Below are 26,746 nucleotides of genomic sequence, written 5' to 3'. Positions count from 1 at the left end.
CGAGTAAGTACTTAGGAAAACTTACTGAGTGGGGTTCATAAGGACATACAAAAGCTTATACACACAAGCGAACAAATACAAATGGTTGTCTCGTGCTTTTGTGTGCTGCAGAGTAGCAGTAGTTCAGTGTGCTCTGGGTTGTAACACTCAGAAGCATTCATTGTCCTTGCTGATTCGGCCACGCGCTCATACATACACTCTCACTCTCTGCCATTGAAATTAAAGCGGCTTTAAATACAAAACCTAACCTCTTGGTGTAGTTGTTCCGTTTTTTGCTGCTGTTGGCAGTCTGTGTTACTGCTGCTGCTGCTGCTGCCGTACCAGACCTTTCATGGTGTTCTGACAATGACGCTGTCACTGCTGCTGCTGCTGAGGCTAATACCACAAATGTGTTTTCTCTAGGTTTGATGGTTAATGTTGGTGCTTCCGTCGCTGTTGCCGCTGCTGCTTTGTCTGATTAAATGAGAAGACCGGAGTCAGAGTCAGTAGCAAGGACTCACTTAAAGTGCTCACATCACCGTTTTGTGTGTGTAAACTCTGTCAAACACGGACATATAAATGATTATTTTTGAATAAATTTAAGAATTTGGAAACCAAAAAAGAAAATCTTGAATTAAAGTAATTACCGCGTGCTTGTGTGTGTGAGTTGACTGAAAAGTGAAAACAAAGCGAAATACAATTGAAGTTTTTAGCCCGAAATATTCATTTTTCTATTTTGAGAAGAAAAAAAAACTGTGTGCCTTCAACCACTTCGTTTTATGTGTTCGTCATAAACTTCGTCGTGGTTGTGGTCGTTTTTTGTTACTCCGTTTAGATTTTTGATAGTGTTAGTGGCGTGCCTGGCTTGGTGAAACCGTTAACTAATATACAAATTACTATTCCCAAAACCACAAATAGACGCCAAGCCCTTTTTCAATCGGAGATTTTCATACAGCGCTACTAAACAGATTTCAGGTTTCAGCAGCACCAAAGAGGTGGAGGAGAAAAGCGGTTTCATTATAGAACAATTATATTTTTGGAACAAGGTTTTATAAACGGCTTCAAAATTAATTACTCAAAGTATCATCATAACGCTATGTCGTTATCCGCCATAGCCAAGGTAAGTATCGCATGTACAGATTACAGCTGAAATTTCACATACTACATATGTATATATGAGCGGCCTATTCCCCCCTATTATTCATGCTCTAATATCGGTGAAAAGATGGACCGGAATTGATTATATTCACCAGAACATGCCCCCTCTATGAACTGAGCGTCTTTATATGTGTGTGGTCATGGTCCTCAATCAGATGGTTTGGGTCTCACTCACATTGAGTTCTTGGTATTGCTAGTTCCCCGAAGGATTTATTTTTTGCTTGTCAAGGATGGCGCATGCTCAGTGAAATATAAAATCAAATGAATGTAGTAGTCACTCATACCCTTCAGCCTACCATACATTGATTTTTGCAAATTAGCAGGGTTGCCAAAGGTCGCCGAGCAGGAAAAAATGGGAGATACAAGGATAATTATGAAGCTGGGTTAAGCTAAGAAAAAAGGATTACATATTTTGCCAGATAAATTTAGAAAATAGATTCACGCGGGGCCAGATTTTATATAACCTCTACCATGGATCGCATGGTGCAGGTAAAGACTTTTTCAAATGCATATGAGCTTTTTCAAGTCATGACCAATATGTTCAGTACACCGTTGACAAAGTGATCACATTCGTTCATAAAAGTTAATCAACACACAGTTGTTATCAGATCAACCACAAATGTTCATAAACCAACAACAGGTTTTGCTAATGAAACGTCCACAACCGTTCACATTCTGACAACGTCTAGCGCACAGTTTAAAAAAAATGCTAAAAGTTTTTGTGTGCTGCTGATTATCGAACCTGTGATCCATCCATCCATCCTATTGAATGTTTACAAACGTCTTAGTACATTGCACCACAGGCGACTATGTACATACAATGTTTTTAGAGTCAATTAAACTTAAGGTTGGTATGCATACACATTTTTTAGGGATGATGTTCATAACGGTCGGTGCATGAAACAACAACGTCTGTTCACAAAATTATTCACGCTTGTTAACATATTACCCACAACGTTTGTGTTCGATAATTACAACATTGGTTCATGTTTTGCAACGTATTTTTTCTATCAGTGTTCTTGTCATGGCTTTCAGAAGTCATTAAAAATACCAAGTTCAAAATTTCAGCCAAATCGGATAGTAATTGTGTTTTCTAGAGGCTTCAAAGGTCAAGATCCGAGAACGGTTAATATGACAGCTATATCAAAACATGAACCGATATATCCCATTTACAATCCCAACCAACCTGCCCCAATGGGAAGTAATTTTAGCTTTACTTCTTCAAAAGTTAGCATGCTTTCGACAGACGGATCGACATGGCAAAATCGACTTAGAATGTCAAGACGATCAGGAATATATACACTTTGTTGAGTCTTTGATAAGTGTTTCGTTGTATTCCAAACGGAGTGGCGAAATAAGTATAACCACAGCCTATGGTGGTGGATATAACCCCACCCTATGGAGGAGGTTATAAAAAGGTTTAAGTGGCGAAATAAGTATAACCCCAGCCTATGGTGGTGGATATAACCCCACTCTATGGAGGAGGTTACAAAAAGGTATTAGCTTAAATAAAGTGGAACGTTATAGATTTTTGCTGGTAATTGCTATTCTGTATTAAAATTTTATCGAAACTTGTCGGTAACTACCGAGAATCATATGTAAAAGCGTGCTAAGTTTGGATAAAAATTGCTTCCAGATGTCCAATGGAGAGGTCGCTTTATAAGAGGTTTGCCTTTTACATTTCCGGATTGGACAACCCTTGTGTTGCAAACTGCCAACCGATAGCTCTATCGTAAAGCTTGATTTTTTTGAGGTTATACGTACTCAGAACGTTTTTGAGCGCTATTTGTGTTGTTTACAGTAACTTAAAAGATTCATCTCGCCAAAAAAAGGAATTAAATCGTGAACATTTCAACTTTCAACGAGGATTAACTCAACAACAGTATATCGATGAACATAATTCAATTGTTTGGCGATGAAGCTCCATCAAGGACCAGTGTTTATCGATGGTATCGATGAATTCAACCAAATACGTAGTTCACTTCAAGACGAATTTCGTAAACGTCGTTCGAAATTAGTTGTTGTTCCAAAATCTATTGACGCTGTGCGCCAAATGATATTGCAAGATGGTCATGTGACCTATAGTTAAATTGAGAGAACCTTAGGCATTAGTGGGGCCAACATACGTTCAATATTGCATGAACATTTGACCGTCAAAAAATGTTGTTCGCGTTGGATTCCACACAATTTGTTAATAGCTCAAAAAAAGGCTCGTGTCGATTGGTCGAAAGAAATGGTCCAAAAATACAATCGCGTTGCTTCGAAATAAGTCTATGACATCGTGCCAGGTAATGAATCGTGAATTTACGTGTATGAGCCCGAAAGTGTTAAATTTGGTTGTTTCAAGATGAGCCAAATCCCACAAAAATTGCTCGCGCACAAAGCTCTTCCAAGCAAATGATCGCCGTTTTTTTCGTAAAAACTGGACATGCCGCACTAGAACAACACAGAACGGTCAATGCTGAGTGGTACAGAACCATTTGTTTGCCAATTGTCTCCCAAGAAATCAGGAAAACCAAACGCCGAAGACGGATCACTCTTAACCACGACCATGCGAGCTCTCACACATCGGCTCAAACAACTGCATTTTTGAGCTTTCAACACACTGATTTGATGAGTCCTGACTTGGCACTGAATGACTTCGCGCACGTAAAACATACAATGACACCTGAAGAAGCGGTTGATGCGTTCAGAATGCATGTTTTGAAAATACCCCAATCAGAGTGGCAAAACGTGCTCCGACAATAGATTCTAACGCATGTAAAAGTGTGTAGATCTTAATGGAGAATATTTTGAAAAACAATAAAACGATTTTCGATGATTAATATTTGGAGACCAATCTTCTGCTTTAGGGCCTAAAGACCACATAAGGCGCATTTATTCTCCTATTTTGCTGAGATTTGAAACAGTGAGCTGCTTTAAGAATTGGATTGGTAGATAAAGCTGACATAGATCTCGATCATATATATATAAAAATATATATATATTATTGGTTGTGGGTATCAAAAAATCGGTGCGCCCGAACTTAGTGCGATTTTACCGGTTTTTTTTATACCCTCCACCATAGGATGGGGGTATACTAATATCGTCATTCTGTTTGTAACTACTCGAAATATTTTTCTGAGACCCCATAGAGTATATATATTCCTGATCGTAATGACATTTTATGACGCTCTAGCCTTGTCCGTCCGTCTGTCTGTCTGTCGAAAGCACGCTAAATTTCGAAGGAGTAAAGCTAGCCACTTGAAATTTTGCACAAATACTTCTTATTAGTGTAGATCAGTTGGGATTGTAAATGGGCCATCTCGGTTCATGTTTTGATATAGCTGCCATATAAACCGATCTTGGATCTTGACTTCTGAGCCACTAGAGGGCCCAATTCTTATCCGATTTGCCTTAAAATTTGCACGACATTTTCAACAACTGTGCTAAGTATGGTTGAAATCGGTTCATAACCTGATATAGCTGCTATATAAACCAATCTTGGATCTTGACTTCTTGAGCCACTAGAGGGCGCATTTCTTATCCGATTTGGCTAAAATATTGCACGTCATTTTTCGCTATGACTTCCAACAACTGGGCTAATTATGGTTCAAATCGGTCCATAATCTGATATAGGTGCCATATAAACTGATCTTGAATCTTGACTTCTTGCGACACTAGAGCGCCCAATTTTTATCCGATTTGGCTGACATTTTGCATGACGTATTTTATCATGACTTCCAACAACTGTGCCAAATATGGTTCAAAATAGTCATGATATAGCTGCCATATACACCGATCTGTGTTCTTGACTTCTTGAGCCTCAAGAGGTCGCGATTATAATCCGATTTGTACGACGGATCCTCTCATCACTATCAACATACTTGTTTATTATGGTCTGAATCGGTATATAGCCTGATTTTATTCGAATTGGCAAAATTTTACACAGTTCTCCAACGTATAATTTAATTATGGTCCAAATCGGACCATAACTTAATATTGTTCTAATAGCAGAGCAAATCTTCTCTTTTATCCTTTTTTTGCCTAAGAAGAGATGCCGGGATAGAACTCGACAAATGCGATCCATGGTGGACGGTATATAAGATTGGGCTCGGCCGAACTTAGCACGTTTTTACTTGTTATAAATACATAGAATAAATAAATACATAGAAACAACCAAATGTTAATCGACACTAAAAAAGGCAGTTTTCAGAAATCTCACTCCCAACAATTTTGAGAAAAAAATTTTGTTAAAATTTTATACAATTGGGGAAAAACTCTTTTCATTCGTGCTCTTTATGTAAATGAAAATCCTTTACCGGGAAACGTACCCTACATCGTGTAAAAAATGCGCCCGTTATGTCTTTCATTTGGTCTATATGGCAACATATTTAGTCCGATTTCACCCGGTCAAGAACTTAATTTGCGCATGGAAGAAATACATGTTTCACAGAACCCAAAAAGTTTGGCCTGAGAACTCAAAACTCTTTTAAGACTTAGCTCCACAGACCTCGAACTTTCATCCCTATTTGAAATTTTCCACCACCCATATTTGCAGTGTAGTTTATTATGGTTACAAACTTTCCAAAATTCCACTCCCAATCCCATTTTTTAAAATTGGGAATAAGCTATCTCTGGCTAATTCACCAATATTAACAAACAACTAGTCAACCCTAAACCTCATGCCGGCATTTTGTTGCCTTCATTGTTCTCAACCCCCAAGGCAAAGGTTTCTCATTCTCTGCGACCATTTGGTGCGATAAAGTTTTGAGCTTTTCATACAAGCTCACTCATGCTTATAATGCCTACTGCCACGAAAAAACTTTTAATAGCAAAAAGTATCCCTTGACAAATAATGTTGTTGTTCGTGTAGGTCCTTCTTTGATTTTATAGAAATCCTGCTCACATGGAAACTTTTGAGTGAGAAAAAAATGTTTTTTTTTTTCTCAACTCAAAACGAGATAACAACAAAAGTTCTCTTCCGTATTCGGGTTTTCTCTGAGAAATGTCCTTCTTTGAGTAATGAGTGAATGCATGAATGTCCTTGAACGTTACGTTGACTCGGAGACTGAACTCTTACTGGCTTTTTTTTTGTTTTTTGATAAATGTAATAATTCTTCCTTTTTTACATGTCATCGGTTTGTGTTACTTGGGTGCTCCTGTTTGTGTCGTTCTTTTTTTTGTGCTTTGCCTTTTTTGTGTTTGCTTTCGCTATTTTGCCTTGGTGTAGGTTCGTTGACCCGACCTTGGTAAAGCGGCATACTTTAATAGGGACTTGCACAGGATAACAGAAACTTCTTGGTATCGCAATAGCAATGCCAATCTTAGCAGCAGCGAAAGCTTAGGTTCAATAACCTCTGTGGGAAATGGGCTTTAATATTTATTATTTTGTTCGTCCTTTTGTTTCCAAGTGCTGATGTTGGTTTGTTTGAATGTGCTTGTTGTAACCTATTGCGGCATAATTTATCCTTTTGATACATATTAAGTTCATTTGTATTGTATGTGGGTATGTATATACTTTGAATGGTTGTGTGTTAACGAACGAGTTGTTACCTTTCTGTTACTATTCATACTTCTAGTCATTGTCTTTGCCAAGGTAGCAATTTTTGTGGGTGAATATTTAATCGCAATAGCAACGCTTGCTCTGCTCAGGAAAAGGGACAGTTGTACTCATGCCAAACCATTTTTCAATTGCAACAGATGTCCAATGGGTATTTGTGCATTCTTAGGCTAAGGATGCATATTTTTCTGAGGGCAATAACCTGATAATATCGATTAATTTAAAATGGCAATGACTTTAAAAGCTTGTAGAATTGTAGCCAGATGAAAATAGTGCATTGTCCTTCCAAATGAGTATCAAATGAAATTATTTCTTCTTTTAAGCTTTATCTAATTTAGCAAATTATTATGTTACAGCTTTTGATTAGATTATCTAGCCTGTTCCGATAACCTCAATCGCAAGAATTTTGCGAATCCATATCCATTTTATACCCACTACCATAGGAGAGGGGTTTACTAATCTAGTCATTCCGTTTGTAACACCTCGAAATATTTATCTAAGACACCAAAAAGTATCGCCTCGACGTTCTGACTCGATTTACCCATGTCCGCCCATCCATATCGGTTCAGATTTAGATATAGCTCCCATATAAACCCATTTCCCGATTTAACTTTTTGAGCCCCTGGAAGCCGCAATTTTCATCTGATTTAGCTGACATTTTGCATATAGTGTTCTGCTATAACTTCCAAAGACTGTGTTAAATACGGTCTAAATCGGTCTATAACCTGATATATGTAGCTCCCATATAAACCAATCTCCCGTTTTTGACTTCTTGAGCCCTTACAAGCCCCAATTTTTTTCGATTTGGCTGATATTTTGAATGTAGAATCCCATTATGACTCCTAACATCTATGCTAAGTACGGTCCGAATCAGTCTATAACCTGATATAGCTCCCATATAAACGGATTTCGCGATTTCACTTCTTAATCCCTTAAAAGCCGAAATTTTTTACGATTTTACTGAAATTTAGCATGTAGTGTTCTGTTATAACATTCAGGAACTGTGCAAAGTACGGTCTAAATCAATCTATTACCTGATATAAACCGATCTCACGATACGATTTCTTAAACCCTTAAAATTAAAATTTTTTGCTATGAACATTCCACTAAGGAACAGGGGCAAACTCCTGACATATCAAGTCGTGTAGACCGATTCAAGTTTAAGCTCAATGATAAGGGGCCACCTTTTTTTAGCCAAGTCCGAACGGCGTGCCGTAGTGCGACACCTCTTTGGAGGTATGTTTTACATGGCATAGTACCTAACAAATGTTGCCAATATTAGGAGGGGAAAACCACCGCTGAAAATTTTTCTGATGGTCTCGCCAAGATTCGAACGCAGGCGTTCAGCGTCATAGGCCCCTAAACTCTACCAAGCCGCAATTTTTGTCCGATTTGGCTGAAATTTTGCATGCAGTGTTCTGTCACAACTTCCAACAACTGTTCAAAATACGGTCCAAATGAGTCTATAACCTGATATTGCTTCCGTGTAATCTGGTCTCTCGATCATTCTTGTTCGGTTCCTAGAAACTTTAATTTTTACTGGTTTAACAAAAGTTTGGTATGTCGAATAAAATAATGTCCTTCAGCCAAATTTATTTTCTATAAATATTTAGCAGATTCCACGACACAGGAAAATAAACAGCTGATAACCAGTGTTGCCGTTTTTGAAAGTTTCTACCAAACTTGGTAGGTTTTTATTCTCTTGGTAGGTTGGTAGGCTGACCTCAATTTTTGGTGGGTTTTTTCAACATGTAAACACCAAGTTAAGTACAGAAAAATTCGCCAGGGAAAACTTAAAATTAATTCGCTTCCTGTCGTTTCTGTGTATTCGTTAAGAGTGCAGAATAAAACTATGGATGTCGCCGGTTCAAATACTGCAACAAGAGGTATCATTGCTTCAAGGGCTTAAATTCTGATATTGACTATAACTGGTACAGGTATTAAGGGAACTCTTACAAATTTCGTAGGTAGGAAATACGGGTTTTGTGCGTTCTGTGCCTTTAATCGGAAAACAGAGTTATGTGGCAGGTGCATACAAATATGGTCAGATCTTGAAGGATCCATGCAACTCACAATAACGGCGAAAATGGGTAGTGAAGCGCATTTCTGGGCTCAAACACTTAAATCGGCTGATCGCTTTATCCAAACTCGGATCGGCTGTTCATTGAAATCGGGGCAAAAATACGACTTTATGAACTCAAAATTTCTTATCGGGAGATCGGTATAAAGGGTGCAAATGGAATGGCAAAATGGTCAATTTTCGTAAAAAATGTGGCCAAATATGCCAGTAAAATGTACAAATATAAACAAATACATATTTCTATTCATACAAATGCTTTTGGGCCTTTGCCCTGATCAGAAATCAAGTTCATGTATGTACGCGCCCTCGGTTTCGTATATATATTCATTTTGGCAGTTAGCGACCTGATCAATAGGAAAATGCTTCTCGCCAGATAATGTAAAATTGTTATTTCGCTTTGCATATCATCACCTTATAATGCCAAAACCAAATAAAATAAGGTAGAACATAAAGAGTGCATTTTTAACTATATCTTTTTGGCCACACCAGGTTAAACGGCTCACGCATGTTTCGTGTTTTGTTTCACTGTCAAACATATTCAGTTTGGTCTATTATTTAACCATGAATCATCTTACAAACGAACAACGCTTGCAAATTATTGAATTGTATTATCAAAATGCGTGCTCTGTGAAGGAAGTTCATCGCGCACTTCTTCCATTTTAACGACGAAGCTAATTTTTGGTTCAATTGGTACGTAAATAAGCAGAATTGTCGATTTTGCGGTAAAGAGCTATCAATACATCCAGAAAAAGTCGCATCGTACTTCTTCAAAAGATGATGCGAGTCGTAACGTAACTGTGAATGGTGACCGCTATCGTGAGATTATATCCAACTTTTTTTGCCCTAAATTCAAGAGCTGGACTTTCTTGATATGTGGTTTCAACAAGACGGTGCCACATGCAACACAGCACGCGTAACAACGGACTTATTGAGAGGCGAGTTCGGTAAATATTTCATTTCACGTTCGGGACCGGTCAATGGGCCTAGATAGTGCGTTTAATGGCTTTAGACTATTTTTTGTGGGGCTTTGTTAAAGCTCATGTCAATACAGGCGTGAGATAGCGCCGAAATGTTGGAAAGAGTTTGCCAAAATTGGACTAAGCGGATTTGAGGCGAAGTCACGGTCAATATTTGCCTGAAATAATCTTTAAATATTAAACTATATGGACCGTACTATAAATTCAAATAAAGATTTTATGCATTTTTCTGAATTTTATGTGTTTTATGTTTTGAAGAACTTTCCCATAGCTCTTTATAGTAAATGTGTAATTTTATCGTATCTTATAAAGAAGATAAAAACTTCTTGACACAAATAAACGCATGACGCTATGAAGATCTAACGAAATTTTCGTTTCCATAAGAAGAGTAGTGATATATCCTGAGCGAATTTTCAGCTTGCTTTGTGTGACATTGTAAGCGTTGAAGTTTTTTTCTTTAACTTATTGATTAAAAATCCAATGTTTTCCCTTTTTGTTATCCCTTCCTAATGCAAACAACATTTGTGAGGTGCTTAGCCACCTCCCCCCAAAGAGGTGTCGCACTGCAGCACGCCGTTCGGCCTCGGCCATAAAAAGGCGGCCCCTTATCATTGAGCTAACATTTGAATCGGGCAACATACATTGATAAGTGATGGAATGTTCCCTAATGGAATATTAATGGGCAAATTGGCATTCTATGCATAAGGAGGGGAATCACCGCTAAGGGTTTTATTTCGATGTTCTCGCAAGGACTCGCACCCAGGCGTCCAGCGTCTTATGCTGACATGCTAACCTTTGCGCTATGGTGGCCTCAGTATATAGTGCATCCTGCAATTTCGTATTTTGACGCAAAAAACTGGAATAGCTTAATCGCAGATACGTCATAAAAAAATATTCGGTTTAAATTTAAAGCATACTTATAGGAGGATGTATAACTACTTGATTAGCAATAATAAACAAATTATAAGATCGATAACTGAGTTAACAATAAAAATCTAAAGAGAATCGATATGACAATAACAGCTGGCAACTTTTAAGGCGTAACATCCGATTGTATAGTCCACTACACAAAACCACTTGGTTATTACGAGATTTTAATCAAGGTGATATCATACCATGAAATCGGGTATATTTGGGACTTCAAAAAAATAAATCCTTCAAAATATGTGATTTATTTTTGTATGGTAAAACCAGAAAAAAACACAGGTTGTAGCATCTCGAAATAGACATAAATTCAGATTTGGTGGCCAATGTAAACGTACTTTAAAGCCTATAATTTTTAATCCATTACTTATAACGAAAATCTAATTCCTCGTTAACAGAAATCATTATCAGTTTTTCTTTGGGAACTCTACCTAAAAAACGAAAAAACCAAAGAGGGAACGGCAAAAAGAATTAAGAATTTTGTCATAGATTGAAATACTTCTTATTTTAATTTGAAAACATCAAAAATGTAAAAAAGTGTTTAGTTTTTTTTTTCATTTTACGAAAGGCATGCTTATTTACTGATTGCGCATCCGTATCCGTCGTTTAGTTAACGATTTTCTATTCGATAACCAAAACACCTGATTTAAACAATGTTGATTATCGTTACAAGTGGGTAAAGAATACCGCATTGTAAACTTTTTTGTTTTCGCTGTTTAACTAAACAATTTATTTAAAGCACACTACTAAGCCAAAGTTTTCTAGACTTTTGTAGAGTATGACATAAGGTTTTAGGTGCAAATCTATGTACTATAATCACCATTTTTCATTTCTTTATAATAATCTGTTATAGTAAGATATCGATAACTTATCAGTGCAACTTTGCAATGTTATTCTATTCTGAAAATGTGACTTGCACTGGATAGGACTACAAAACACAGCTTTTATTTTTTTGATTTTTTTATACCCACCTCCGAAAGATGGGGGTATATTAATTATGTCATTCCATTTGCAACACATCGAATTATTCATTACCGGCTGCCAAAAGAATATACATATTCTTGATCGTCATAAATATCTGTATATCTATATAACGATCTAGCCATACCCGTCCGTCCGTCTGTTGAAATCTTGGTACAGTCTTAAAAGAAGAGAGATTGAGCTGAATTTTTGCACAGATTTTTTCCTTATCCATAGGCAGGTTAAGTTCGAAGATGGGATATGACTGACTATATCCCCATATGTACGGATCTGCCTATTTAAGGTCTTACGCTGAAATCTTGTGACAGTTAATTGTTTTAGGACTCTCGTCATTCTTGTTCAATACGGTCTAGATTAGTCCAGATTTACAAATAGCGGGCATATAAACCGATCTCTCGATTTAAGCTCTTGGACCCATACAAGGCGCATTTATTGACCGATTTCGCTTAAATTTAAGACAGTAAGTTGAGTCCAGAGGTCTAGGACATCCTTGTTTAATTTGGCTCAGATCGATCCAGATATAGCTGGCATATAAACAAGCAGTTTATATTTGGGAGTATATATTTATTTTTTCATTTCGTTTGCAACACATCGAAATATCCATTTCCGAACCTATAAAGTATATATATTCTTGATCAGCCTAAAAATCTAATCTAAATCATGTCCGTCCATCTGAAATATTGATATTGAACTGAAACTTTACACAGATTCTTTTTTTGTCCATAAGCACGCCATCTTTCCAACATCTTTCTTCGATTTGGCCCAGATCGCTCTAGATTTGCTGCCACATAGACCCATCCGCCGATTTAGGGTCTTAGGCCCATAAAAAGTGCATTTATTGTCCGATGTCGCCGAAATTTGGGACAGTGAGTTGTGTTAGGCCCTTCGAGATCTTCTTCAATTTGGTTCAGCTCGGTCCACATTTGGATATAGCTGCCATATAGACCGATCTCTCGATTTAAGGTTTTGGGGCCATAAAAAGCCCATATATTGTCCTATTTCGCCGAAATGTTGGAACAGTTCATTGTGTTAGGCTCTTCGACATTTTTCTGCAACTTTACCCAAATCGGTCCAGATTCGGATGTAGCTGCCATATAGACCGATATATCGATTTAAAGTCTCGTGTCGTATATGGTTCAGATCGGTTTATTTTTATATATAGCTACTAAAAAAACCAATATTTTGTTACACACAATGACTTGTACTTATTAGTATTTGGCACAAATCGGAACATATTTCGATATAGCTGGAAAGGTGGTTTACATATATACCCGAGTTGGCGGGAATCCAAAGTTCGGCCCAGCCGAACTTAACGCCTTTTTACTTGTTAGATTACTTTTCCCAATTTTTACAACTTCTACGTTTTTGCATCGCGAAAATAGTTCTATTCGGTTCAACACAATTTCATTAACATTTTTCTAAGTGTAGTAACCATCAAAATAAGATTTAATCTAAAGTCATTTAGTTTGTACCAACTCGCTTTATACAGCGATATGCAACGGTTAGGCAACATTTGTTTCCATTGCGTTTGCCAACAAAAGCAACCCATTAATAGCAGTAATGAAGGGTATCCCAACTTCGTGGCTGCCAATCACAGCCATGCATTATCTTTATCGCTAGTTGCTTGCATATCCGTAGAAACAAACATGTGGTGCTAGTACCTGCCTGTGTTGTGTAGATTTAATTTTATTTGTTGTATAAACAGAGAACAGGTTCGCTCTAACTAGAATATCCAAAAGGGCACACAAGTGGCGGCAACTAGAATCGAATACTAGTGACAATCGGACAGAGCATTTCTATCAAGTTTCTCTAAGTAATGCATATTTAAACAACATCTTATCGTCGCAAGTATTGGAAAGAAAAACAAATGCCCAGTCTCTCTGCTGGCGCTGGGAGAAATAACAGCAAGAACTAAGCACACATTTTATACGACCAATGTAGAGCCATTAGACTTGAAAATCCAGATAATTTTGAATAAATTATCATATACACAAATACACACCGCCATACAGTACGTGTCTTAAGCAAGATCAGCTACTGGCAAAATGAAAAACATAAGTTTCATGTGGAATAGATTATTTAAATCTCAGTTGGGAGGTGCATTCCAAACGAACAAGTTCTTCACACAAAGTTTTAATCTTCAAACGAATACTTGTAAAATGTCCACTGCTAATACTGTACTTTCTTCTTCCTCCCCGGCATCTGGTGGCGATGAAAAGCCAATACTATATTCGTATTGGCGAAGCTCATGTTCATGGCGGGTACGCATAGCCTTGAACCTTAAGGAGATACCCTATGATATCAAACCCATAAGTTTGATCAAATCTGGTGGCGAACAACACTGCAATGAGTATCGTGAAGTCAATCCTATGGAACAAGTGCCGGCATTGCAAATTGGTAAATTCTAAAATAAAATTATATTTTCATTAAAATAAATATTAAATTTCTCCTTAGATGGCCATACTTTAATTGAATCTGTGGCTATAATGCATTACTTGGAGGAAACTCGTCCCCAACGCCCGCTTTTGCCACAAGATGTCCACAAACGTGCCAAAGTTCGTGAGATTTGTGAAATCATTTGCTCTGGCATTCAACCTTTGCAGAATCTCATTGTATTGATTCATGTTGGCGAAGAAAAGAAAAAAGAATGGGCTCAACATTGGATTACACGCGGTTTCCGTGCAGTCGAAAAGGTTTTATCGACATCGGCGGGCAAATACTGCGTGGGAGATGAAATTTCCATGGCTGATTGCTGCTTGGTACCGCAGGTGTTTAATGCACGCAGGTAAATATTTAAATGAGTTAATATTCTTAACACATATTTATACTTTTATTGTAAGGACTTTCTCGGCTTAGTGATTTTTCTTTTTTTTATTAAACAAGAATTGAATTCATATGTTAGAAATTTGTATACCCTCCACCATAGGATGGGGCTATACTAATTTCGTCATTCTGTTTGCAACACCTCGGCATATGCGTCTGCGACCCCACAAAGTATATATATTATTGATCGTCATGTCATTTTAAGTCGATCTAGCCAGGTCCGTCCGTCCGTCTGTCTGTCGAAAGCACGCTAGCTTTCGAAGGAGTAAAGCAAGGCGCTTGAAATTTTGCACAAATACTTTTTATTAGGGTAAGTCGGTTGGGATTGTAAATGGCCCATATCGGTCCATGTTTTGATATAGCTGCCATATAAACCGATCTTGGGCCTTGACTTCTTGAGCCTCTAGAGGGCGCAATGCATGTCCGATTTGACTGAAATTTTGCACGATGTGTTTTTTTATCACTTTCAATAACTGTGCTAAGTATGGCGCAAATCAGTACAAAACCTGATATAGCTGCCATATAAACTGATCTGGGATCTGTCTGTCGAACCGATCTGGGATCTGTCTGTCGAACCGATCTGGGATCTGTCTGTCGAACCGATCTGGGATCTGTCTGTCGAGCAATTCTTATCCGATTTGGCTGTAATTTTGCACGTGGTGTTGCGTCACTTCCAACAACTGTGCAAAGTATGATTCAAATCGGTTCATAATCTGGTATGGCTGCCCTATAAACCGATTTTGGATCTTGAATTCTTGAGCCACTAGAGGGCACAATTCTCATCCGATTTGGCTGAAATTTTGCATGAGTTGTTTTTTATCACTTCCAACAACTGTGCTGAGTATGGCGCAAATCAGTACGGAACCTGAAATAGCTGCCATATAAACCAATCTCGGAACTTGATTTCTTGAGCCTCAAGAGGGCGCAATTCTTATCCGATTTGGCAGAAATTTTGTACAACGGCTTCTCTAATTATCTTCAACATACGTGTCTTATATGGTCTGAATCGATCAATAGCTTGATACAGCTCCCATATAAACCTATCTTCCGATTTTGCTTTTTGGCCCCTACAAGACGCAATTCTTATCCGAATCGACTGAAATGTTACAAAGTTCAGCATTCATTTATGGTCCGAATCGGAATATAACCTGAAATAGCTACAATAGCAGAACAGTTCTTATTCAATATTCATTGTTTTTCCTAAAAAGAGATACAGCGCATAGAACTCGATAAATGGTGGAGGGTATATAAGAGTCGGCCCCGCTGAACTTAGCACACTCTTACTTGTTTTATAGTTTTCTTTCATAGTTTATATACGTCGTACCTTTATATACGTATACCTTTTGTGTATGTGTCCCGCACTAGCAGTTAGAAGGAGTTCCACTTTAGGTTCTCATTTCTTTGAGGACCTGTCGGATTTAGAGGATGTGAACATTCGCAAGTTTTAAAGCGATCTGGATGGTTCAACGTTAGGAACTAGAAGACATCTTCCTTCTTCTGTTCCTGTGGTATCACAATGGACGAAAACGTCTAAGTGAGTCGATGGCACACTGCCACTTAAACCTAACCTAACCTATTTACTTTTGACACATCTCGATGAAAATATGTTTTCAAAAATGTTCATAGATTTACAAAAAATCTAATATATTTGAAGAAAACAGTACAACGTTTACTAATGTGAGTCACTATAAATTTAAGTTCTCTCTAATTTGTAAGGTTTTTCTATTTCTTCAACTAAGATATAGTCTTATCCTTTTCTCATAGTCAATACCCTAACTTTTATGTTTTTAATTATAAGAAGTTAAGTTAAGGATCTTTATAACTACTATTTGGTATAAAAAATTTAAAGTAAAAAAATTCTCACAAAAGACATCTTAAAATTAATTTTTAGGATTTTTTTTTTACATTTTTTTAATATATTCTTGAAATCGAAGGCTTTTTAATGTTTCATTTATTGTTTTGTAATTAATTCCTAATAAATAATCTTACTTATTGTTAACTCCGCTCACTAACACATGTAATGCATTACAGATTCCATGTCGATTTGCGCCCTTATCCAATTATTTTACGCATTGATCGTGAATTGGAAAGTAATCCAGCTTTCCGTGCTGCTCATCCCTCCAACCAGCCTGACTGCCCACCTGAGTTGCCAAACAAATAGAATTTTCCCCAGCCAACTGCAAAGAGGCGAAAAACGAAAAAATAATTTTGCAGTTTTGAATATAGAAACAGAACAACAACAAAACAAATACAACAACTACAACACCCCTAGACAGACAGACGAAGGAAGTTTAAGAAACAAATATGTTATTCAAAACTCAACAAATGGATATGGATTTTCTTTAAACTTATATTTCTTTCTTACATATAAACGAAAATTATTATGAAAAAAGTAATAATAATAATGATAATATAATAAAGTAACAGCACATGATGTGATGATGGCAGTTGCAAACCGCGTGTAGGAACGTTTAATAAACGTTCATAAACAAATTGGAATGGATGATATGAAAACAATTGAGAATTTTGGCTCTAAAAGATGGATTGATGGAAATTTGAAAACGTGTTTAAGTTTAAAACAAAAGAAATTTTCTTGGAAAATTTAAAACCAAACGAAACATACAACATACATACATTTATAACTATTTAGGTTTTTAATTTGTGATCTAAGTACGAAGAGGACAATTTCGTCAAAAAATATACACACACACACACACAATACACGAAAATGAAACACAAATACACTTTATACGAAAAGCAAAATTCAATTCAGGGATTTTTTTTGTCAAAAACAAAAGAAAAACTATTTTAACGAAAGTAAAACCTAAAATATATATATGATTTAAGTTCAAGATTAAAGCGTTCCATTATTACATGTAACTGAAAGTAAATTCAAATACAAAAACAAAAGAACAACTTTGAAAAGTACAAAACATATTTACGATAAAGAAAAACATCAACTCCATATTTTATAAGAACTAAACTTAAAAACAAGACAAAACGTAATGAGAACCATTAAATCTGTTGAATATGAAACTGAACAAAGCAAACTCTACCCTTGACAAATTGTAAGAGAATAGAATAGACAAACATCTAAAAAGCATTTGCCATTTTAAAATAGCCACTTCAAACCGAAAGTTACAAGTAATAACAACAAAAAATTCAAAATAGAAATTATTATGACACATAATTTTTTAAATTAAGCAAATAAAACGAATCGAACGATCGAAACCATTGACTTAGGAAACATTTTTTAAATGGACTAAATACATTTCTCTTTGACTTTGAACTTAAGAAAAACACAAACAAATTTTGCATTCTTAAACCTTAAAAAAACTAAAAGACAAAACAAAATGAATTTTTCATGGACACATGTTGATTTCTAAATAACTTTCATAGAATGTTGTAAGTTGTAGTTCTTAAAGATGATAATAAAGAATTTTGAAATATTCCAAAACGAAAGAAAGGAAGAACATACACATATAACATCAATGTTACAACCATCATTTCTTGCACTAGGCCTATTGGGAAAATTATAACCAAAGATACAACCAATTTTTATTATTCAACCAAATATTAAAGAAGTCAAAAATGAAAATTTAAACTTAAAATTTGCAAATATTAAACCGCACTCAATTAACAACAAAAAATTCTCTCCCAAAAATTACTTCAATATGTAACAAATGAAATTGTAACAGCATAATACAAAACATGTCACATAAAACATGTAAAATTTTCCACTCATTCGTTCATATTGTCTAATTGTGTTTATGAATTATGAAAAACTGTTAAAAAAAAGTAAAATTTTATTCCGCAAGAAAGAAATACGAATGAAATGTTATAGCAGTGAGGAAACCTTTAAGGTTACCCGAAAAGAGAATGTACACGGAACAACAACTCATTAATGTTAAAGAACAAATAAATTTTGCTTTTAATAAAGAATTCTATGTGGTAAAGAACTATGTTTGATGTTTAATTAAATCTAAATAAGCTCATGTAAGTACACGGAAACAGCAATATATACCTTAATCCTTTCAGAATGGTAACCAAAAATTTTGGTAATATACCCAGCGCCCAAGGAAAAAATTGAAAGGTCGTCATGAAAATAGTTGTTAACAAAAGGAATTTTCTATGCTGACTTCTAAAAGAATTTTCTATGCTGACTTCTATTCTTGATCATTTTATAATACAAAGGTGATTTTACCCTCTACAATTTTCTGTCTGCCGAAATCACGTTTCAATCTGTAACAAGTAAAAATGTGCTAGATTCGGCCGGGCTGAATCTTGGGAACCCACCAGACTAATGGGAAAATCGGTAAATGAGAGATATATCAGCTCATAGTCCAATTTGAACCGTACTTTGCACGGTCGCTGGAAGTCGCAACAGAACACTGCATGCAAAGTTTCCACCATATCGAAAAATAATTGCGGTTTCCATGCAAAGGCCTGCACAAAACCATTCATTGGTGACAGTTTTTGCTGAACTCGTCTCATATCCGAAGCTTAATGTACCCGAACACATGCATTGTACAACGTGTACACACTGAAATTCGAATCAAGCTTTCTTTATGCTGAAGAGCTCATTTTATGCATTTGTAATGAGATGAGTAGTTACTTTGTATCTTGTTTATGTTTTACTCAGTTCTCAATTGTCTAATACAATGTTGTATTTTTAAACGAAGAGTTCAATACTTGAAAAACTCCGCCGAATCGGACGAAAATTTAATATATAAAGATGTTACACACGAAATGACTTTATTAATCCTGTAGTGACGGGTTGAAAAACTTGACAAATATAACCATTTTCAACACAGACAGGTTAAGTTCGAATTCCGAACAGCCATTATATACATCGATCTCCCGATTTATGATTGGAATAGCCATCATATAGATCGATCTCCTTATTAATGGTCGTGATCCTATAAAATTCATTATTAACAAATACCGGTTTTTCACTGCACGTAACATGGTAATATATTTTAAGCCCCATATTCTACCGAACCGTTTGTATGCCCGTTTGGGGGTGCCAGCGCTAATGGCACATTTACATATGCAATTCGTCTGTACCGATCAGTTGATATTCCCGTTTTGGGACATGGTCTAGAACTTGGACCCAAAATTTTATATCATCTTGAGATTCCATTGCTGGATATTGTCCGGCTCTAGATCGTTTTGTTGAATGCCTTTCTTTTAAAAAATAGCATAGCTAAAAACATTTAAAAGTCAGCGAAAGTTTGGTGTTGCTAAAAACATTTGACTGGCTATCGGTACCGCGATTTCTGGTTCGGCTTGCACCTTCTTCAGCGAATTTTGTCAATACAAAGCAATCTCGCTCAACATTGCACCAAAAAAAAATTAAAAATCGAATATCCCCGAAACCAGTGAAGATATTTAAGACCTCATGTGGACTTTTTTGTAGGGATTTTTAAGCACTGTCCAACAAAGATTTGGCAGCCCCAACAACTTTTCAAAATACCAAGGTGACCAATTTTAGGGCCCTGCTCAAAGGCGCCCAGACAACTTAAGGACTTGAGATTTTGCGCACGATCTCACAAACACCTCAGCTCAAACCATTTCTAAGAGATATCTCTACCTGTTCTAACACGGCATATTTTTTACTATTTTTTCGATTTTCTCCTATGTGCAACGGATGATGTTGCCAGTGCAATTTAGTGGATATCCTTTAATACATCCATTAAAGTCCCATATTTCACCGATTGGTCTATATGTCCCACCCAAGAACTTGATTCTAATAATGTACCAAAGTGTACTCTTTGATCTTGATGATGTTATTATTTCATAATAAAAAAAAGTAAAAACGCATTAAGTTCGGCCACACCGAACTTTCTATACCCACCATCATGGATATATTTATTATCTAAATTTATTATAGCACTACTAATATTAAAATATAGTCCGATCTTAATCATTTTTGGCTCAGGAGAGGCTCTGTAACAGTTCGAAATTTCGGGTAATAAGTGCGCCGTTCATGTGATTAAGTCCTAATTCGGATGATCTAGACCATATTTGGGTTGCATGTAGAAAGTCTTAAAGTTCACTGTTTAAAATTTCAGAAAAATCGGAGAATAAATGCGCCTTTTATGGTCTGTAGGACCTAAATTTTAAGATTGGTCTCTATGGCAGCTATATCTAATTATAGCCCGGTCTCGACCATTTTCGGGACGGATGTTGGGAGTGTTAATACAACTCATTGTTTAAAATTTCAGCGAAATAGGGTAATAACAGCGACTGTTATAAGCCTAAGACCTTAAATCGGCAGATCGGTCTATATGACAGCTATATCCAAATATGATCCGATCTGGACCATTGTTGGTCCGTATATGTCTGGGCTTAATAAAACTCTCTGAGCCAAATTTCAGTGAAATCGGGTAATAAATGCGCCTGTTATAGGCTTAAAACCACAAATCGCCAGTTCGGTCGATATGACAGCTATATCCAAATAAAGTCCAATGTGGCCCATTCAAAAACTTAACCTGCCTATAGAAGAAATACAAGTCTGTGCAAAATTTCAACTCAATATCTCAATTTCAATGTGGCCCATTCCAATGTGGCCCATTCAAAAACTAAACCTGCCTATAGAAGAAATACAAGTCTGTGCAAAATTTCAATTCAATATCTCAATTTTTAAAGACTGTTGCGTGATTACAACTGTCGAGCAGACACATGTACATCATTAAATCATCTTAGAGTTGTACGACGATTCGAAATATATATGGATATTTCGATTTTACAAACGGAATGATTAATGTTATATACCCCTATTCCGTAGTGGTGGGTATAATAACACCCCAAAAATTTAACTGAAATAATTCCCCAAATAGAAAATGAAATAATCCCCCAATAATATTTAGGGTCTTATTTAACTTTTTAAAGATTGAAACAGATCAAAGAAATTTGCTCAAAATATTAATTTTAATAATTCAGTGTATATAGAAACTCACATTTAAATAAAGACCTACATTGAGTCTTCAACTTTTAAACGGCAATGGGAGAATTACAACTTTTGGCGTTTTATCTTTGTGATACTTTTTCTGGTTGGTGACTTCATCCTCAGATGAATAATTCTCTAAATATTCTTTAAAGATATTTGGAATCGTATTAGCACATATGTTCGTTTTAGTGTCAACCATTCTGGAGAGAAAAGTTGCAATAGATTTTTTGACATTTTCCAACAAAAGAGTATATTCTTCAATTTAGCTTGGCAAAACTGGAAACTAAAGTTTATGTAAATATATGATTTAATTTCTATACACAACCACAAGAAATAATGTAAGATGTTTCAAGCTTAGTTATAAAAAAATAGTTTAAAATCTGAGATTTAGTGCAATCTTTTGAATCCACAATGCGAGTGCATTGAAAACAATTTTTTGTTCAAGCTGAACACAGGACAAGGTGAACCTGTATAGGCTCACACTGGTAGATTTTAGGCCTTCTTAAGATGAAATCTTCTTTTGTGGATACTTTTTTCGACTAATTCTCCGATTTGGTCCATTGGATTCATGCCAAATATTGGTGTATAAAGCTCTTAACAATCACTTCATTATCATTCGCAAATTCAATAAACCGTATAATCTGTTGACCTAGGTCAAGAGTTAGTTGAAAATAAAATTTGCTTCACTTATGCCACGTTTTTTCCATACTCGGTTCCAAATTATTACTGAATAAGTCAGATTAGGTTTGTTTTCACTTTAAAAACTGGTCTTCCAAAGCCAGGGCACCCCCAAATCATGTGGAGGAATTGTCACGATTCAACTGTGAAATAATATTTTTTTCTTTCAAAGCCTCATTAGTTTTCCTCACATTTTATAGGACCACCCGACTCAAAAATTTTCTATTTGGACCCATTGCTAAACCCAAAATTTTCTTAAAAGAATATCGACAGTTGTGTATCAAGCACAAATCAATTTTTTGTGTTGCTTTTGAAAGTAAAGGTTTTTGACGTGGTACACAACCGGCCCTATACAGAATATTTATGAACAGTATGGGGATTTAATCTTTTATTGCTATATTGTACACAAGTAACGTCAACTTAACTGCCGAAATTGGGATACTGGGACCAAAATGAAGCGTCTTTCTCTAGACGATGACATATAAGGTCTGTGGTTGTGTATGTAAACTTTTTGATTAATTTTTCCGGCTTTTTTCTTTTTCATAGATATTAGGGCGCCAATATGAGTGATATCTGAATTATAGTTATACGTATTGACTACATAAGGGATACCTAAATTTCAAAAGCTTCCACATCCCCGCTTGTTTTTCCCCTTTTTGTATATGAATTAAAGCTTCCAATGGTCTATATATTCTAGCCGACTTTCAACTAGTGTTTTACTGAATGTTAAAACACATGCAGAACATCATATTTTATTATGAAAATATGAGTTACGAACTTTTATTCTCTATCACTTCCTCTTTAAAACCCAAAAAGAAAAACATAAACATCTCTATTCTATTCAATTTTAAGTTTTAGAGCAAAAATTCCGAAAATTGGGGGTAAGTTAATATGGGACCTACACTCAAAGTTGGACCGATGTGGACCATATTCGATGTCTTCGCATTTTATAGACTTAAGATGTTTAATCTGGAGATCGATCTATATGGGAGCTACATCATAATATGGACTGGGATGTGTATATTACTTTACTTTAATGGGCTATTACAGAAAATGTATTTCTCTAGCCGAACGTAGAAGCGCATCGATGTTCTACGCTTCTTCTCCAGTTTCGAGATGCCGCTCTCCACTTGGTCACTCCATCGGAGTTTTGGTCTTCCACTATTGCGTTTTCTTTTATGGTCGCCTTCAAAAGACCTCTTTGCTGGAGCTACTTCACCCTTTCTGACAACATGACCTAGCCAAAGCAAACGTTGTATCTTAATGGGTTTAACTATTCTATCGTCGTCATACAGCTAATGGTTCATACGACGCCTAGTATATTATAAACAAGTAAAAGCGTGCTAAGTTCGGCCGGGCCGAATCTTATATACCCTCCACCATGGATCGCATTTGTCAAGTTCTTTTCCCGGCATCTCTTCTTAGGCAAAAAAGTATATAAGAAAAGAGTTACTCTGCTATTAAAACGATATCAAGATATGGTCCGGTTCGGACCACAATTAAATTATTATTGGAGGCCTGTGTAAAATTTCAGCCAATTCGTTTAAGAATTGCGCCCATTGGGGCTCACGAAGTAAAATAGAGAGAACGATTTATATGGGATCTGTATCGGGCTATAGACCGATTCAGACCATAATAAACACGTTTGTTGATGGTCATGAAAGGATCCATCGTACAAAATTTCAGGCATATCGGATAATAATTGCGACCTCTAGGGGTCAAGAAGTCAAGATCCCAGATCGGTTTATATGGCAGCTATATCAGGTTATGAACCGATTTGAACCTTATTTGACCCAGTTGTTGAAAATAAAAATAAAATACGTCATGCAAAATTTCAGCCAAATCGGATAGGAATTGCGCCCTCTAGAAGCTCAAGAAATCAAATCCCCAGATCTGTTTATATGACAGCTATATCAGTTTATGAACCGATTTGAACCATACACAGTTGTTGGATATCATAACGAAATACTTCGTGCAAAAATTCATTCAAATCGGATAAGAATTGTGCCCTCTAGAGGGTCAAGAAGTCAAGACCCAAGATCGGTTTATATGGCAGCTATATCAGGTTATGGACCGATTTGAACCATACTTGGCACAGTTGTTGGGTATCATAACAAAACACGTCGTGCGAAATTCCATTCCAATCGGATAAGAATTGCGCACTCTAGAGGCTCAAGAAGTCAAGACCCAAGATCGGTTTATATGGCAGCTATATCAGGTTATGGACCGATTTGAACCATACTTGGCACAATTGTTGGATATCATAACAAAACACGTTGTGCAAAATTTCGTTCTGATCGGATAAGAATTGCGCACGCTAGAGGCTCAAGAAGTCAAGACCCAAGATCGGTTTGTATGGCAGCTATATCAGGTTATGGTCCGATTTGAACCATACTTGGCACAGTTGTTGCATATCATAGCAAAACACGTCATGCAAAATTTCGTTCCAATCGGATAAGAATTGCGCACTCTACAGGCTCAAGAAGTCAAGACCCAAGATCGGTTTATATGGCAGCTATATCAAAACATGGACCGATATGGCCCATTTACAATACCAACCGACCTACACTAATAAGAAGTATTTGTGCAAAATATCAAGCGGCTAGCTTTACTCCTTCGGAAGTTAGCGTGCTTTCGACAGACAGACGGACGGACGGACGGACGGACAGACGGACGGACATGGCTAGATCGACATAAAATGTCACGACGATCAAGAATATATATACTTTATGGGGTCTCAGACGAATATTTCGAGTAGTTACAAACAGAATGACGAAATTAGTATACCCCCCATCTTATGGTGGAGGGTATAAAAATATTTCCAAACTTAAGCAAAGTCGGACATTAAATATGCCTTTTCGGAGCTGAAAATTTGAATCTTTATAAAATCAGCTGACAAGAGCCTTAAATCTGGATTTAATGAGCAGTGTAAACGGGGTTATAATCTCTATGAAATAATCTTCCTCATTTTCGTATTTGTACTCCGAATAACTTTTTGCTAAAACACATTTGCTGCAAGGAAGTTAATTCCCGCTGGCTTTGTAAGATTTCAATCTGCACTCATATTTAACCACATCTTGATAAGAAGCCGTATGTTGATAGATAATTTTTCGATCTATCGCGTTGGTAGATCTACCCTTTGTTCATCTTTCACGTTAATAGATCATTTTTTGATCTATCAGGTAAGGAGCTCACTGTTACGTCTTTGGCCTCTAAGAGCTCCACTATTTATTTTAGTAGATACTCGCTTTACAACGTTTTGCTTGTTATAACAAAATGAAACCACTCACCAAAAAAATAGTTTGGGAATTTGTTTCATTTTTGAGTTAGGAAATAACTCCCAAAAAACTAATAGGAAAGTAATCCCTAAAAACGGAATAACTCCCGAAAAAATAGTTGTTTTTGCTTTCTAGATAGTATTTTGATGCTTATTTTTTTCGATTTTGGTGACTTATTTCATAGATCATGGGGACTTGATAACCATCCCAGCAAAAACTCTCATTACCAAATAACCAGAAAGGTAAGCTCATTCATAAACTAATAACTACTTATTTTCGCATCGTTTCTAATTACTTTTACATGGCGAAGTCATGTTACTTGGCGAAGTTAAAAATAAGTATCTTTGCTTAAGCATACAAGTTGTTAAAAAATAATGACATATTATCTTTGTTGAACGTTGCTAAAAAATAACTACTTAGACACATGTTGGCGCCTTTCGTCACCACCACGTTTTCGATGCTCAGTATCTTTGAAGAAGACAAATTTTATATGAATAATTCAAATTATAAATGAAATTGAAAAAATATTTTTTATATTAATAACGCCACAGTATTTCCCTACCTGAGCTACTAAGTAGTGTCGCTATGCGGCAAGCTATTCCGACTCGCCAATGAAATGGAGGTCCCATATTATTGATCTTAACGTTATAACGGACAGCACTCATTGGTATGCGATAATTTTGCCCGCAGTTTCTAAATGTCATTTGTATCAATACCAAGGTTATAATACTGATTTTTTTCTATTATTACAAATAAGTGCTTATTCTTGACCTTCATCGAATGTTGTATGTAATGACATTTGTACTACCGGCAACAAAGATGGTATTCTTGTTGATAACTCGTTGTATTTAAGCAGCTAGTAAATCTAAGGATAATGTGTTACCCATTATTTTACATGCCAAAAATAATGACATATACATACCATGTTTTCGCTGGGATGCTTGTGGCCCGCCTGTTTTTACTTTTTTTCAATTTTGAAAATACGGAATTTTGCCGATAATTCAGCTAAAAAAATAAATTATCAAAGGTGACATGGGGCGAATTAGATCCCGCACGCTCTCTATACCCTACCCCACTACTGAGGTACAGAGTATTATAACTTAGTGAATTTGTTTGTAACACCCAACATCATCCGATCGTCTTCAAATTTGGCACAAAAATTTTCTTGGGCCTAGACACGAAGTCTGTTGAAATTGGAAAAATCGGTTCAGGTTTGGGTATAGCTCCCATATACATGTTCGTCCGATTTGAACTAAAATTGCCATTATATCGTCATTTGTAAAGTAATAAGTCTCGAAAATATTGGTGAATTTCATAGAAATCGGCTCAGATTTATATATAGCTCCCATATATATGTTCGTCCGATTTGGACTA

General features: G+C 36.2%; 1 protein-coding gene across 2 annotated transcripts; it reads left to right on the top strand.

Moving 5' to 3' along the window:
* Positions 1 to 822: 822 nt before the first annotated feature.
* LOC106092460 (probable maleylacetoacetate isomerase 2) lies at positions 823 to 18,423 on the top strand. Of its 2 annotated transcripts, XM_013259332.2 has the most exons (4): positions 823 to 1,099; positions 13,861 to 14,038; positions 14,096 to 14,426; positions 16,496 to 18,423. In XM_013259332.2, the coding sequence occupies exons 1-4, from the start codon at positions 1,076 to 1,078 to the stop codon at positions 16,623 to 16,625; spliced, it is 663 nt and encodes a 220-aa protein (XP_013114786.1). In that variant the 5' UTR covers positions 823 to 1,075; the 3' UTR covers positions 16,626 to 18,423. The 2 variants fall into 2 exon arrangements, with proteins under 2 accessions (XP_013114786.1, XP_013114785.1); XM_013259331.2 differs by lacking the exon at positions 823 to 1,099 and having other exon boundaries at positions 13,284 to 14,038.
* Positions 18,424 to 26,746: the final 8,323 nt, after the last annotated feature.

This window comes from Stomoxys calcitrans, chromosome 2 (assembly GCF_963082655.1).
Source record: "Stomoxys calcitrans chromosome 2, idStoCalc2.1, whole genome shotgun sequence".
NCBI lineage: Eukaryota > Metazoa > Arthropoda > Insecta > Diptera > Muscidae > Stomoxys > Stomoxys calcitrans.
Note: the sequence above shows the minus strand (reverse complement) of the source record. Positions and strands in the feature narration are given on the sequence as shown.